This window comes from Nelumbo nucifera, chromosome 1, assembly GCF_055504915.1.
Source record: "Nelumbo nucifera cultivar China Antique chromosome 1, China Antique-T2T, whole genome shotgun sequence".
NCBI classification, from domain to species: Eukaryota; Viridiplantae; Streptophyta; class Magnoliopsida; order Proteales; family Nelumbonaceae; genus Nelumbo; species Nelumbo nucifera.
The window spans coordinates 35,307,589-35,324,014 of NC_142649.1; the positions used below are offsets into that span (position 1 = coordinate 35,307,589).

Consider the following 16,426-nt stretch of genomic DNA (forward strand, 5'->3'; position numbering starts at 1 on the left):
AAGGGACTAAACTATGCAGATTGGTTTCATAACCTTAACTTGATTCTCACATCAGAGAAAATGAACAAAAGTGCCACCAAACCAGCACCAGAATGCCCTCATGATAGAGCATCTGAGGCAAGAAGCAGGGAATATTAGGAATGGGAAAATAAAAACTCTCTTACCCGATGTTATATCGTTGCCTTACTAGACAACTCTATCTAGAGGTACTTTGACATAGTAGAGAACTGCAAAGATATTCTAGATAGTCTAAAGGCCATGTATGAGGAGCAGAATCGTTGTATATGACAAAAGATCCTCAAATTGTTGATGACCACCAAGATGATCGAGAACCAACTGGTTTATGACCATATCATGAAAATAATAGGTTTTATCAATGAATTATAAGCTCTTGGTTCCAAGATGGATGATGACACCAAGACTGATGCCATCTTAAACTCCCTTCCCAGATCCTTTAATCAGTTTGTCATGAACTGCAATTTAAACAAGTTAACAACTAGCTTATAAGAGCTCAACAATATGTTGCAGAGAGTCGAAGAATTGATTAGAAAGGGCAAGACAGTGGCCATGCTTGTTGAAGGAGGTAAATCTGGCAGGAAGAAATGAAAGTGAAAGAAGTGGCCTCAGAGAAAGGGTGAAAAACAAAAGAAAGAGAAGAAAGATAAGTCATCAAATGAATGCCACTTCTGCAAGGACACTAGGCACTGAGAGAGGAATTGTCCTTAATACCTAGAATCACTCAGGAAGAAGAAAGAAGGTAATTTCAAAACTTAGGTCATAGAGACCAACATGTTGTTCGCTTATGTATCCTAGTGTATTGACATTGGGGCTTCTACTCATGCATGTAACACATTGCAGGGGTTCAAGGAAAGTAGAAGGCCGAGTGATAAGAAGGTCATGCTTTACTTGGGGACATTTGCAACCATTGTATTTATGTTCCATTACTTAGATGAAATTTGATTTCATTTTCTAAGCATTGTAAGTATGGTTATTCTATTTTATTTAGTAATAAGATTACAGTTAAATTAAATAACAAATTACTTACTCATGGAGAACTTGAGAATGGTCTTTATGTTCTCTACCATTCTCTAGAAACAAATGTGACTGAAACAATGATGAAACACAACCCCAAGAAAAGAATATGAAAAAATATTAATTCCACCTGCTTGTGGCATTACCAACTTGGCCATATAAACAAAGAACGTATTACAAGATTGGTGAATGATGATATTTTATATTTTCTCATAGTAGAAGATCTACCAACTTGTGAACCTTACTTTCGAGACAAGATGGCAAAAAGGACATTTACAAGTAAGCCTGAAAGAAGTACGGGGACACTTGACCTTATACATATTAATGTATGTGGTCCCATGATTGTTAGGATACGGAACCAATATTCTTACTTTGTAACTTTCAACGATGACTATTCTCGGTATGGTTATATGTACCTAATGAGACATAAGTTCGAATCTTTTGAAAAGTTCAAGGAGTTTAGAAGTGAAGTTGAGAAATAGTTGGGGAGACAAATCAAAATCCTCCGATGAGATAAAGGAGGCGAATATCTTTCCAATGAATGTGGGGACTACTTAAAGGATAATGAAATTATATCACAATTGTCTCATCCTACTACACCACAATTAAACGATGTATCAAAGTGAAAAAAATGAACTTTATTGGATATGGTCCGGTCACTCATTGTCCACTTAGAGTTACCCATATCCTTTTGGAGACACTCATTAGAGATTGCAATCAATGTGCTAAAACGAGTTCCAACAATGTCGGTTCCTAAGACTCCTTTTGAGTTATGGACTGGAAAAAAACCAATTGTAAGACACTTGAAAATATGTGGTTGTCTAGTACACGTAAAAAATAAAAGTGCAGACAAATTGGTATCCAAAACAAGCTATTGCCTATTTGTAGGTTATTCACGAGAACAAAAGTTTTTTGTTAGTCGAAATGTTCACTTCTTAGAAGAGGACTACATTTTGAACAATCACTATCAAGAAGTCATTCTTGATAAGGAAGGCTCAGGGGTAATGGGAGATAGTCCATAAGTTCCAGATGGCAATACTTGACTTAAAAGATCTACTCGAGTATCTAATACATTTTGGTTATGATCAAGAAAGTTACTTGATGGAAGCAATAGATAGTGAGAGAGATCCCTTGACTTATATAAAAGCTATGCTAGACATAGACTCCCTGAAGTGGGTAGATGCCTTAAAAGTCGAGATGAATTCGATAAAAACTAATGGAGTTTGGACTCTTGTAGACTTGCCCCTAGGGTAAAAACAATTGGCTGCAAATGGATTTACAAGAGAAAGAAGGGCCCTAATGGAAAAGTTGAGACCTTTTCGCATGTGGTTGTGCTTAAATCTATTAGGATACTATTGACTATAGCTGCACACTACAATTATGAAAATTGTCAAATGGATGCCAAAACTACGTTCCTGAATGAAGATCTTACTGAAAATATCTATATGCAGTAACCAGAAGGCTTTGTTGCCAAGGGTTAGGAACATATGGTGTGTAAGTTGAATAAATTCATATATGGATTAAAGCAAGCTTTCAGAAGTTAGAACATATAGTTTGACTCAATAATCAAATAATTTGGTTTCAAGCAAAATCTAGATGAATCCATTATTTACTAAAAGACATTAGGAGATAAGGTTAAATTCTTGGTTCTATATGTAGATGACATTCTTATCATTGGGAATGATGCAGGAATGTTAACCATAGTAAATGTATGACTTTCAAAACAATTCTCCATGAAATATCTTGGAGAAGCTTCTTACATCTTGAGACTTCGACTCTATAGAGATAGATCGAAGAGGTTAATTGGATTGTCTTAAGCTACTTACATTGAGAAGATCGTCAAGAGATTCAACATGCAGGATTCCAAGAAGGGATTTGTTCCTTTCAGACATGGAATCACTCTCTTCAAAGGAATGTCACATAAGGCCTCCAAGGAGATAGAGGACATGAAAGAGGTTCCCTATGCCTTAGCCATAGGGAGCATCATGTATGTTATGTTGTGCACTTGTCTATACATTGCTCGGGCTATAAGTGTTGTGTGTAGATACCAAACCAATTTAGGACAAGAGAACTGGACTACCGTGAAGAACATACTAAAACACCTACGAAGAACCAAAGACTATTGTCTTGTCTTCAGTAGTAGTTCACTATAAATGGTCGGGTATACAAATACTGACTTCTAGTTTGATCTAGATGATAGAAAGTCTATATCTAAATACAATTGAGATCCTGTGTAGTGAACTAGAAAACTATTCTACAACCGAGGTTAAGCACATTGCTGCAAGTGAGGCTGCCAAATAAGTATTATAGATGAAGAAATTTGTCTAGGAATTTAGAGTTGTACCACATCACCCATTCCATTGTTGTGTGACAACATTGGTTCTATGGGAGATTGTTGGTAGAGGGGACATCTAGATTTAGAAGGTAGCATCAATGGAAAATGTGGTAAACCCATTGACACAAAAAGTGTTTTGGGAAACACATGGATAGTACGAGACTAAGGCTTATACCCAATTAGACTTAAGTGCAAGTGGGAGTTGTTAGACAGTATATGCCCTTAGCCCCCAATCAGAACAATGTATATAAACATTTATTTCTAAATGAATAAAGTACATTGTTGTTTCATGTTAATATTGGTATGTTTCTGTGCATTACCCCTTAAATTAGACACTTAAGAGATTCGTGTTAGTTTAGAATGTTCTTAGCCATTGGATAGACTTGGGGAGTTTATCCTGACAAGGCTAACATTGGTGTGCTGCCAAGAAATTTGAGCATCTTGTCTCGACTATTAGGGTTAGACCCAGACACAACTAATGGGTGTTTATTATAAGCACTGAACCTTGACCAATTTATAGTTGTGCTCTAGACCTTGGAGATAGATGAGCAAAACTGGAAAGTTACACATAACCCCTAACTTGCTTATGGTGCTACACTAAGTGTTGGATTATGTTATTTTTGATATGCCATCAGTCAGATCCATTAAGGGTCAAATACTTGAATATGTTGGGGCAGTCTAAGGATTCACCTGAGTGGGTGATCATAGTGATACGACCGGCCCCTTTGTCAGACAAAGTGAATGTTAGGGTTTACACTCTCTCTAATGGAAACTTAAACTATTGGTAATGGATTTTTACTTGTGTTTGAAATATGGTTTTGCAAAATGTATTTATATGTTATGTATTATTATTTTATGAAAAATATTTGCAAAAGGTTTTAATCCCATGATCCATCTTAGGAGAGAGTGTAGCATTGCACCTTGCAACTAGGGGAGAAGTCTTTCCTTATCGGGCGGTGTTTTGATCATTATGGGCCGAGAGGTTGAGTGTAAGAGACCATTACAGGGCTGATTACCTAATGGGAGCTTTGTCTTACATGTGTCCATTATCCTTGAGTCTCATAGGGTGGCTTAATCCAAGGATCATTTAGGCGTAAATGTTGGGTCCAAACTGGACCAATGCAACCTACTTAATCTTATTAATTATGGGCCTTAGGTCTATATACTTCAAAGGCTCACGACCCAAGGTGTTTTAGGCTTGATATTGTATGATATGGGACTCCACAATTATCTCATATAAGCCTACATAGGTTAGGCGTGATATTCACTACTTAGGGTAGTGAGCCCCTTATCCTCTTAAGAGGGTAAGGCTTATATGTTAATAGAGTGCAGATCCAAATCAGATTTTGATTATCTCTTAATTTGATTAGAAGAGTGATCCATAAGGAGATAAAAGAAGAGGATGAACCAGACTAGAACACCTCTCTCTCTTGTTCTCTCATTTTCTGTTTGTCTTCCAAGAAACCCTATCACGATCTAGGCTTTTAAGAACTGATTTTTGATAAGTTTTTCTTCTAGTTTTTACAAGAAAAATGTTAAAGAAAATCAGGTTCACTTAGCTCATTCGATTCAAGTAAGTTAGATCACAATTTTGCTAAAAGCAATGTTGCTGAACCGGATTCACCTACAAGCTGTGCCATGTTCAGTGGAGACTGGTTTTAGGACTGATTTGGGCATGAACTTTCACCTTAGGATTTGTGCTTTTGGTATTCTTTTCATGTATAATTTTCCCTTTTGATTTGGCTTCAAATGTGGTCCAGTTCAGTGCAAGATTGATATGTAAAATTCAGTTTTCAAATTCACTAGGAAATCGGTTCCCACAAGGGTTAGAACAATTTTTGAAATTTCCCCAGCCATTTAGAATGGTTCGTCAATCCTTATGATGGATTCTAAACCCTTCCAACATATTGTTTATGGGCTGAATTGTAAATTAAAAGAATTAAAGTTTTCTATTGATGAATGTTTCTATGGTACGTAAGGGGGTAGTTGAGGCTATCTAAAAGCTGTAACTTTTTCACTTAATAAATTTTTTGTTGTTGATAAGAAAAAGAGTAGTGCATCCCTACTAAACTAGGTAATGCCTCCCTTGGTGAACCTAATTGTGATTTTGATCTCCCTATTGCTATTCAAAAATGTATCTGTTGCATGCACTACTAAGCACCTAATTAGTCATTTCACCACTAGTATAAACTTTTCTCCTTCTTATTGTTCTTTACTTTTTGTTATTTCTAATGTTTATGTTCCTAAGTCTGTTACACAAGACTAAAATTCTCCTAAGTAGAAAAATGCTATGCTTGAGGAAATCGATGCTCTTTATAAGAATTGCACATGGGATTTGGTTAACCTTTTTAAGGGAAAGAAGACCTATAGGATGCAAGTGGGTGTTTATTGTTAAGCATCGTGCTGATGGTTTAGTGGAAAGGTATGAGGTGAGGTTGGTGGCCAAGGGCTTCTCTCAAACATGTGGAGTTGATTGCATGTAGACATTTGCTCCAGTTGCCAAAATGAACTCTATTCATGTCCTCTCCCTTGTTACAATGTTTGAATGGTTTTGCATTAGTTAGATGTCTTTGTGGAGGAAGTGTATATGATTTAGCCTCTAAGTTATTCCTTAGAGGAAAATAGAAGACAAGATTTTTCACCTCAATTAATAGTAATCATAAGCTTATGGAAGAAGGTGGTGAACCCCTCTTTGATGTGAGACAGTTTCAGAGACTTGTTGGGAGATTGTTGTACTTATCTATGACTAGGCCTAACATTGCCTATGTTATTGGGGTGTTAAACCCGTATATGCATACCCCTAGGACCACTCATCTTGCTGCAGCAGAGCATGTTCTAAAGTACTTAAACAAATATCCTTGTAGAAGTATTTTGTTTTCAAAGCATGACCACTTGGGGTGTTAAGACCTTCACAGATGTTGATTTGGTAGGCTTAATTGATGATAGGAGACCCACCACATGTTACCTTTTTTGGGGGGGGAATTTGGTAACTTGGAGAAGTACAAAAAAAAAAAGAAACAGTGATTGCTAGGTCAAGCACAAAAGCTGAGTATAGGACCATGGCACCTAGAGTTTTAGAAATGTTGTAGTTGAAGAATATGTTAAAGGAGTTGGGAGTTGAAGTTCACAACCCAATGTGACAATAAGGCAACAATTAATATAGCCCACAATAGTATGATGCACGAGAGAAGAAAACATATTTAAGTTGGCAAACATTTCCTTTATGAAAAACTTAAAGCCGGCGAAGTTTGTATTCCTTATGTAAATTCTATGGATCAATTAGATGAAATTTTCACCAAGGGTGTTTCAAGTACCTGACATGTTGACATATGTGCCAACTTGATGGGTAGTGTTGGTAGGATTGTTAATGGAATGGTTTTGCTATCTTTTCTCTGTTGTAATTAGGGGTACTCTTGTAATTAGGCCCGCGGGCCTGACCTCGGGCCTAACATAGTAAGCCCGATTGTGTTTCGGGCCGGGCTCGGGATTTGTCAAAAAAGCTTGAGCCCGAGCCCGGCCCGACCTGACTAAGCATTATATATTTTATAAATACATAATATGTATTTTATATATTATATAAAATATATAAATAATATAATATTTATTGAAATATATATTTATAATTTAATATACATTTTTTATTTTTTTCTTTATAATTTCTCTCTCTCTCTCTCTCTCTCTATCTCTATTCAACCGCTTCCGTAGTAGTAACAGCATGGGCTAAATTTCGGGCTCGGGCCCAGACCCGGTCTTCGAGTTTTTTATAAGGGCCGGGCTCGGGCCCAAGTTGTAGGCCTGATAGTCGGGCCGGGCTCGGGCTCGGGCCTTAGAAAAATCTATTAATACAGAGTGAAAGCCCGGCCCATGAACAGGCCTACTAATATATAAGTTGCTAAGGGTGTTGCCCCTAACATCTTTTGGCAAATATTCTTCTATTTTCTTCTATTGTATCTCTCTTCTCTTCTTTCTCTTCCATTCTAAAGGCTTGATTCAAAATAGTATATTATTAGACAGTGTATGCCCTCAACTTCAATAGGAGTGATGTAAACTAACATTCGTTATTAAATAAATTCAATTCATTATTATTTCATGTGTTATGGTACGCTTCTATGATTTATCCCTTAGTTATGCATTTATGAGACTTATGTTAGCTTAAATGTTCTTAGCCGATTGATAAACTTTGGGAGTTTATAGTACCAAGGTTGATACTTATGTACTGTTGAATTGGTGGACAATCTGTCTCAACTGCTCGGGTTAGACCTAATGTACGATAAGTGGGTGTTTGAGAAATGTTGAATGGGTCCATTTCCAGTTAGACCCTGGGCCTTAGAGTTAGAGGGATAAATATGAAAAGTTGCATTTTATCCCTTGACTTGATAATGATGCCACACTAGGTATTGGATTGACCTACTTTTGATATTCTAACTAGTGAGATCCATTTAGGGTTAAATAATTGGGTATGTTGGAGTAGACTAGAAGAATACTTTAGTGGGTGATCATTGTAATAGGATTAGCCACTTTAGATAAAGGAAATATCTTGATATACACTTTTTGTGATGGAAACATAAAACTACCAGTAGTGGATTTGAACTTGTTTTGAAATCGGTTTTGCAAAATACATTTATATTTATAAATAGTTTATTTTAATGAAAAAATGTTTATAAATTGGTTTTAATCCTGTGATCCATCTAAGTGGAGGGTGTGACATTGTATTTTGCACTTAGGGAAGAGGTCCTTCCCTATCAATAGTGTTTTTGATATTATTGGCTAAGAGGTTACTGCAAATGTCTAGTAGGGGTAAAATTGAGAGGCATTTTCCCAATTTAAACCATTGGGCTTGAGCTTCATAGAATGGCTGAAACCCAAGTCTTATTTGTAACAAAATGTTGGACCTAATTTAGGCCCAATATGTGTTGGACTATTCACTAGGCCCATATACTTTGTTATATCTAGGGGTGTCAATGGACCGGTTTTGGGTTGGACTCCGTCCAAATCAAAACACATTTGGATGGATTGGATGGACCAATAAGATATTGAATTTGGACAGATTGGATGGACCAATATGACATATTGGATTGGACCTGGTCCATCCATAAAGAATTTATATTGGATTGAGTTGAAACCAATCTAAATTATTAGGAATTTGAACAGATTGGACAGTCTTTGGACTGGTCCAAAATATTCATTGGACGGGATTGGACCAGGTCCATTTGTAATGGGCTCACATTGGACTGGACTGGATTGGACCAAATCCAGTCCAATTGACACCCCTAGTTACATGGGATGGACCTATTTAGTTGTAAGTTGGGAGCTATGTGGATCCCATGCCATAAAAGAATGAGGTTCATTATTAGTGGTCAAAATGTAAGAGAATTAGGACACTCAAGAGCTTAGTTAAATTCTAATTCCTAGTTTGACTAGATAATTAGTTTGTTGGAAACTTGTACATGAATTGGGAAACTACCTAGATCTCCCTTATCCTAAGTTAGGATCATTTCCTAATTAGTAGCTTTCCTAATCCGTTAGGCGAGTGGTTAGGAAGGTTCTAATTGAATTAGAACATCTAAATCTATAAAAGATAGATAAAGAGAGATTCAAGGAAGTCTCTTGCTAGACAGGATTGCCTACATACTTTAGAACAATAGGCAAAAAATCTCCATTGTTTCTTCTCCTAACCTGTCATTTTTAGAAATGGCTCAAGCTTTTGAGAACATTAGAATGCACACCATTGTCGAGATTCGATCAAGACAAAGAAGTGCATCAATTCAGCTTGTTTCTCTCCAGTTTGAGTAAACTATGCTCTCCATGAAGCTTGCACCATCTTCAGCTTGGGGATTCTTGGATTTGCATTCTTGGGTGTGTTAACCACTAGGGAGCTGCAATTGCGAATTCCGTTATCAGGTGACATTCTGCCCTTCTCCAGATTTACTTTGGCATGCTAATTCTAGATTGATCCTATGAGGATATTGATTATCATAAGAGATTTGATCTCTCCTATTGGGATGAGTTGATTTTTTTTTTTTTTTTTGAAATTCTACTCTTTTTTCCATCAAAAGTTTGACCTTTTTTGCATTGTTGAAAGTTAAAGACCTTGTGCAACAATAATTTGGTGAGGAAGATTGCAAGGTTATCATAATGTTTTTGAAATAGAAACAAATAGGGGTGAGTAAGAAAAATCGAAAAACTGAACCAAATAAAAAAATCGATTAAAACCAAACTGAAAATCCGATTAACCTAACCAATCGGTTCGGTTTCATTAACCAATATGGAAAACTGACAGTTAACTGAATTGACCAATATACATATGTTTCTATATATTTTACGAATATTTACGTATATTATATATATATATATTATATTTTCTATATATTATAAATTAATAAATATACATTATATAAAAGTATATATTATTTATTATTGAAAATATAATATATATATATTTCTGTTTTTTATAATATGTATTATAAATAAAAGCTAAAAACCAACAAACCGAATCAAACCGATTAATCAGTTAATTGATTGGCTTCGATTTAATTTTGTTTACTGATTTTCTAGAAATTGATTTTAAAAATAGGCCCACGGTTCGATTAACCGAACTGTAAGCACTCCTAGAAGCAAAAATGAAAAAGTGAGAATATGTTTGACTGAAGGTGTACCCACGATCATATCGGGTTTCTCAAAAAGTGCTTAATTATACGGTTTGTGAACTTAGATCCAGACGTTGAAGAGGTGAGACTTTCACATGGAAGAACCTGGCCGCTGCACGTATCCTAGTTGAGGTGGAAGAGGTTCACTTGGTGTCTACATCCTTGGTGCTTAGTTTTGGTAGAAAACTGCATGACTTGAGAATTAGTAGTCAAAGGAGCTTATCCGGTTAGGTGGCTGGAAAAGTTTGGTTTCATGGGAGGAAAGCAGCAGTTGTTGTCGTTCGCCTGGTTTGAACCACTGGAAGTTGAATGGTCTCTTTGTCAAGGGAGGGGGAGAGGTTGAAGACATGGGCTCTTTTGGAAATAAAAAGTTTAATCTTGATAGTCTGTGCAATTCGAAGGCTTTGGCTATGTTTGGTTTAGTAGACATTTATTGGAAAAATGTTATTACATCAGTGTTACATAGGCATTGGCATTTATTGTGCATGAAACTATTGTTTGATTTTACCGTTTGTCAAATAAATTCTGAAAAATGGAAATGCTTTGATTTATATACACGAGGAATTGGAGAATAATCCAATCAAATCTTGAAAATCTTTGGCTATGAAAATCTTGAGAAGATTTGATTAGACTTGAATACTTTGCCTATCATATTGGGTCATAATGAGTTGGCAACCAACATATTAGGGTTACTAGAATGGACTTTAATATTATTGGGCCTTTGGACAAACTCACAAATTAATGAATGTGGGCTTGCTGAATACATGATCTTTGTAATAAACTGATTATCGACCCATTATAATAGTACTTGGATTTCCTACTCACTTTTCCTATCCACTCTACCTGCCGTGAATTGAGAGATGTGTGACTCCAATTCACTGCGGGTAGGAAATCTGAGCTCTAATAATAGCCACTAAAAAGCCAATATAGATTTTGAGGGAAAGAGTATGACTTCCCTTTCATTAACCTCTGATTCTGCATCACCTCAGGATTTAAAACTAACATTAATATACATAGGATGACCATCTAAAGCACATAACAAGAATACAGTTGAGCTGCAATAGAATTAAACCATAACCACTAAAACTTGAGAACATAAAAATGATTATAAGAGAATAGATCATACCAGAAGTGTCATATAAACGGCAGCTTCCTGTATGTGAACCCACTAATGCACCCTTCAATAACAAAAATAATCCACCAATAAGTGAATAAACTCATTTTAGTATGTTCCTTTAAAGTTTAATGAAGTGCTCATAAAGCTGATCAATCAAGAAGTTAGTCTTATAAGGAATAACAAAATTCTTCTCAACAATGAGAATATTCAATTAAGTAGTTGAAAGCATGGACATCTAATCTAAAATTCAATCATGTCTTTGAAATGTTGAGAAGTCAAAACTGCTTGAGCAAATATACCACTCAAAGTAAACAAGGGAAACTAACAATACTTAGAATAGAAAATATTACTGAATTTAATCAAATACTTCAACAAGCCTTGTCTCCAAATCCAGCAAGATTGAAGCCCAGTTTGCAGTATTGGCTGACCTTTTAAAGAACTTTAGCCGAAGTTTGAACCTTTGATGATTTAATAGAGGTAACAAATAGCATAAAGCAATATATCTTCACCTGTCCATCAGGAGTGTAGCAAGCAGCAGTAACCATTTCATGAAGATCAGTCCAGTCAACAACTTGACGAGCCGGTATATTCCATATCCGAACCTTTGCATCAAGTGAACCACTGATGAAATATTTATCATCTACTGGGTTGAACTGTATACAAGTTACTGTCCAACCATACCGGAGAAAGGCCCCATAAGGAAGAAAGATAAATAGTCGTGTTTAATGGAAACTCAAGTACAATAAACAATAAATTGGACTATAAAGCATCTCACCATAATCATTATGTGCAAATAACTTCAAACACGTCTTGCTTTCAATGTCCCAAAGCCTTACAGTTTTGTCCATTGAAGAGGAAAGTAGTTGCTGAAAATACATAGGAATTTATAACATGAATATGCCTAAAAAGTTTCTTGATTTTATGTCAAAGCTATAAGTAATGAGGTAGATATGTTCACACAGGATTTCACAGAAAATAAGATTCTACTTTCTTCTGCTTTAGCAATATTAGTCTATTAGAAGCTATTGTTAGTGTTTCAACATATTAGTAAACATCCAAGTTGGAAGAGAAGATGCACATATGCCAATTAATGCATTGAGTTTGCTAAAAACCTACAACCAATCAATTTCATTCACACTATAGCTATGTTTGGTTTGATAGGAAATGAGAGAGTAAGAGAGAAAGTTGAGGAAATCTCAAGAACTTTCACAAAAATTCCTGAAGAAGTTCCACTCAACTCTCTGTTTCTCTCTTATATTCTATCAAATCAAACACAACCTGTAGGTGCCTCTAGGAACAAACACATAAATTCTCTAACGGAACTGTATAAATACTTTGCTAGTTTACAGTTCATAGATAGAGCAGTTTTTGGGACAACTTCTGATAACAGAGGAATTTGCAACTGTGTACACAAATGGTAGTATAGAGTTGAAAGAGTCAATCCTTCTTCGTCCTAGATTGCCAATGCATGCCAGTGAGGCCCAAAGATTTATTGAAGACAATAAGGATCACAGGAGATGAGATCAAGAAGGTTTCATTTAACCATAAAAAAAATGAAGTAGTTAAATGGGAATCATCATTTATGTTGTTTGGAAGGAACCTGACCTGTGATTTAGACCAGGAGAGATCCAAGACATCGTCCAGGTGACCTTGGAATGAACATACTGGTTTCTCTGAGAGTAAGAAACTGGTCTCTGGCATGAGAACATAATCAGGTTCTGCGGATCCTCCCTTTTTATTAGCTGGCGTCCTTCCCTTCTTCTTCTTCTCCGATGGTGTTGGCTGATTCTCTGCAACAGGAGGTCGATCAGGGGAACTGTTTGCCATGGGATGAAGTGGAGTGGAGCTTCCTTCTTCCTGGGGTTTTAATGATAAGACATCACATTCCATCACTTCCCAGACATGAATTACTCGGTCTTCTCCTGCACTGGCCAAGTAACGAGTATCAAAGCTAAATCTCAAAGTCCAAATTGAACCTTGATGAGCCTGAATTTCTTGGCACATGTATAAACCAGTTAGCTCCTTGAATGATTTCCCATTCTGACGCACTTTGGTCCATCCAGAGGAACTCTTTGGGGATCGCGGCTCCATTAATGAATCCTTGTCCTTTTCGCCAATCAATCCAGTCATCGAATTTGCAACACCCTTTATGTTCTTCAACAGAGCCGCTCCCTTTTTCTTGCTTGATCTGAAGCTCTTACTCAGAATTGCATTGGGGCTCATCTTTTTCTCAATGGCACTAATACTGCTACCGATAATCTTTGACACGTTTTCTCGCCGCATCAGCTCCTTAACAATTGGGGAAAACCCAACACTCTTCTCAAATTCATCCCTGGTTAGCTGCTTCCCGGTCTCACGTTCACTGACCGTGTTCACCACCCCCTCAGAGTCGACCTCATTGACAATAAATTCCTTTTCTGTGTCTAGATTCTTTATCACAACGTCAGAATCATCGCTTCTTTTTATCGACAACGATGACGTTAGACCATTACAGTTTTCTGATGCACCAATCCCTTCTTTCTCCGTAGACAACGTCGTGGATCCCGCATCCAACTGCGAATTTTCGTTGCACAACGAAGATAACTCCGAAGGAGATCGAAGCAGTTGCTTCATCAATGCACCACTGACAAATTCTTCCCTTCTACTGTTCGCGATTGATAAAGCTGATGTTATGCTTCCATATGATCTAGATCGAGCAACCACAGGTGGACGCGATGCTGAAGCAGGAGCTTCTTGCTTTACTTCTTCTTTCTCAGGGGCCGAGGCAGATTCCGCCGATTGCGCCGGTTGAGTCTGTCCACCTTCAATTGAAGGATCATTCTTGACTTCGATAGTGGTGACTCTGAGTAGCTCCTTGTCTCCCGACAAGCCCATTCCTTCAAGAAGACGCTTGCGCCGGTCCTTAATGGAGCCCGGCTCTGCCATCCAGAAATCATAGTCTTGTGTCATGGGGGCGGGAGGCGGCCGTGCAGCCGCTGCGACGAAGCAACGAAACTCCTCCGGAGGAGTTGGAGCGGCAGAAGCGAAGGACATTCGGCTGTCGTCGTAGTTTTCATCATCATCGGATCCGGAAGAAGCCAGGTCATGGGGGGCGAAAGAGGAGATCCGGTCACAGGACTCAAAGAAGCAGTCATCGTCGTCCTCCCCCAACCGATCCCATCTCAGGGTCATCGTCCTCCTTTCTGTCATCTTTGCACATTGAGTGCGGAAAAGTCAGACAGGGAAACAGAGAGTGAAATGGAGAGAGCATTTTTTCTGAGTCTTGTATAAATCAGAGGAAGAAACGGCGGGAAAAGGATCCATGGAGAGAAAAAGGAAAAAACGGTTGTTGTTAGTTGGTCGCTATTTTTGTGGTGATAAAAGCAAAGGCAGAATCAGCCTTGATTTCAGGAGTCAAATTGTCAAATTGCTCAGACTCTCTTTGAAACGGTCCAAGGGTATGAACTATGAAGTTCCTCTTCTTTCTTTGTCTTCTACGATTTGCCACTTGGCAATGGGACCCAAAGAAAAGACCAAGAACCCCCGGATGCCGTCTCTTTCTGTCTCCATGATGTCCAACCAAATCAAATGCTGTCTTTTAGTTGGTTGGACCGTTGGATTGGATGTACGTACAGTTGATAGGATTGAATCGTGACCTTCAATTTCTATCTTGAATCGACCAATGAAGTAACGCTTAGGCTCGGTTTGACATGCGGGAAGATTCAGCTGGGATCGAGGTGTTAGGAGAAAGTGAAATTTTCTTTCTTTCTTTCTGTTTTTTTGGTAGATTTCTTAAACTATTTAATGGACTGTGTACGTCCGTTAGCAGAAAGATGAAAAAGACTATTTTATCCTTTATTTATTTTTTTTCAAATTTTCAAAATAAAACTGGAAAAAGGGAAAGAAACACTAAACGCAATGGCTCTTAGGCGATCTTAGCACTTGTATCCCTATCATTTTTGCACCTAAAAACCCCTTTGATAACATCCGCAACAATGAGCATGATCAAGTTGATGGCGGAGAAAGCAAAGGGATGAAACGACAACAATGAAAACCCCTTGGTCTGTATGGATTTTATGACGGATAAAGCAAAGGAGAGGCCTTGCGAGAACTGAACACTGTGAACCACGGGTGTGGATCTGATGAACGCCAAACTACTAACGAAAGTAAACTTACCTTATGTAGCCTGAGACGGAGAATTAATGCCAACACGGGAACAGAAGATGATAGAGGAGCAGGGGAGAGATTTCGGTCTACAGTTTGCCACAACTGTGACGTCTAGCTCGAGTTCGGGAGTTTGAAAAGACAGGAAAGATGAGGGAGAGAGGGGAAGAAAGAGAGAGAGAGAGAGAGAGGTTGGTATTGAGAGAGAGAGCGAGAAGGCAATATGCCATGTTCAGATGAACCCTCTTCAAACAAAAACAGAGGAGCGTTGCTGCAATGAGTTACAGTACCTTTCATCGTTGGCCTCTGCTCGATCTAGAAACGGCGATGACAATTTTCTCTCTGATCTCTCTTCTTCTCTCATACTTTCTCTTCTTTTTTTTCTTCTCCTTCTTCTCTGGCTGGTAGAACCAGCACAGTCAAAACCAATTGGTAGGCAGTCATTGGCAAATGTAAAGAGGTGGAACGAGATGAAGCAGAGACGGTGCTACTACAACTTTCGGCTGAAACCGGTTTCATGCCCTTGATGTATAACTGACCTACAACTTCCTCTGCCGCCATATACCTAATCGGGAATTTTGTCGTTCAACTTGCAACTTCCGGTTTCATGTAGTTGGTAGTTTGAAAGGAGGCGTTGAGTTTCTTGAGCTGTGGATTTGAGAGAGAGAAGAGATCGGAGACTCTTTGTTATCCAATGCTCGGAAATGTACTGCAGTTGCTCAAATCTCTATTATCTGGAAGAAGAAAAAGAAGTGGAAGGAGAGAGAGAGGAAGAGAGAAGAGATCAGAGACAGAACTTGCAATCCCAAACCCTGCCCCTGTTCTCGTTACAAGATTAAAGAGATGAATAGTGTGGACTTGTACTATAGCTGCTCAACAGTCGCCACCCTGTCTTTGGTTTTCGTGTCGGACTAAAAACCGCCCTTCTCATTTTCATGGAGAGAGAGATAGAGGCGGAGAGGGAGGTCTGAGAAAGAGAGTGGGGGCTCAAGGGATGAGGGTAATATTGGGTTTTGAAAAAATTTTATAGGTCACGTGGGGTCATATGTGTATAGATACGGAGCATTAACAGATGCTAACGACAGGGGTAGAGTTAGTCAATTGTCATAAACAATAGGGGTAGTGTTAGTTAATTTTCAAACAGTAAGAGTA

General features: G+C 37.9%; 1 protein-coding gene across 1 annotated transcript in view; it reads right to left on the reverse strand.

Annotated features, from left to right (window-relative positions):
* The window catches only part of LOC104608316 (uncharacterized), a 31,016-nt gene extending 14,774 nt beyond the window's left edge, over nucleotides 1-16,242 (reverse strand). The window contains exons 1-4 of the mRNA XM_019199584.2: nucleotides 12,737-16,242; nucleotides 11,907-11,997; nucleotides 11,641-11,798; nucleotides 11,141-11,192 (exon numbers count right to left, since the gene is read on the reverse strand). Of these exons, the coding sequence (XP_019055129.1) occupies nucleotides 11,141-11,192; nucleotides 11,641-11,798; nucleotides 11,907-11,997; nucleotides 12,737-14,320 (1,885 nt within the window). The 5' untranslated portion in view covers nucleotides 14,321-16,242. The remainder of the gene's footprint in view (nucleotides 1-11,140; nucleotides 11,193-11,640; nucleotides 11,799-11,906; nucleotides 11,998-12,736) is intronic.
* Nucleotides 16,243-16,426: the final 184 nt, after the last annotated feature.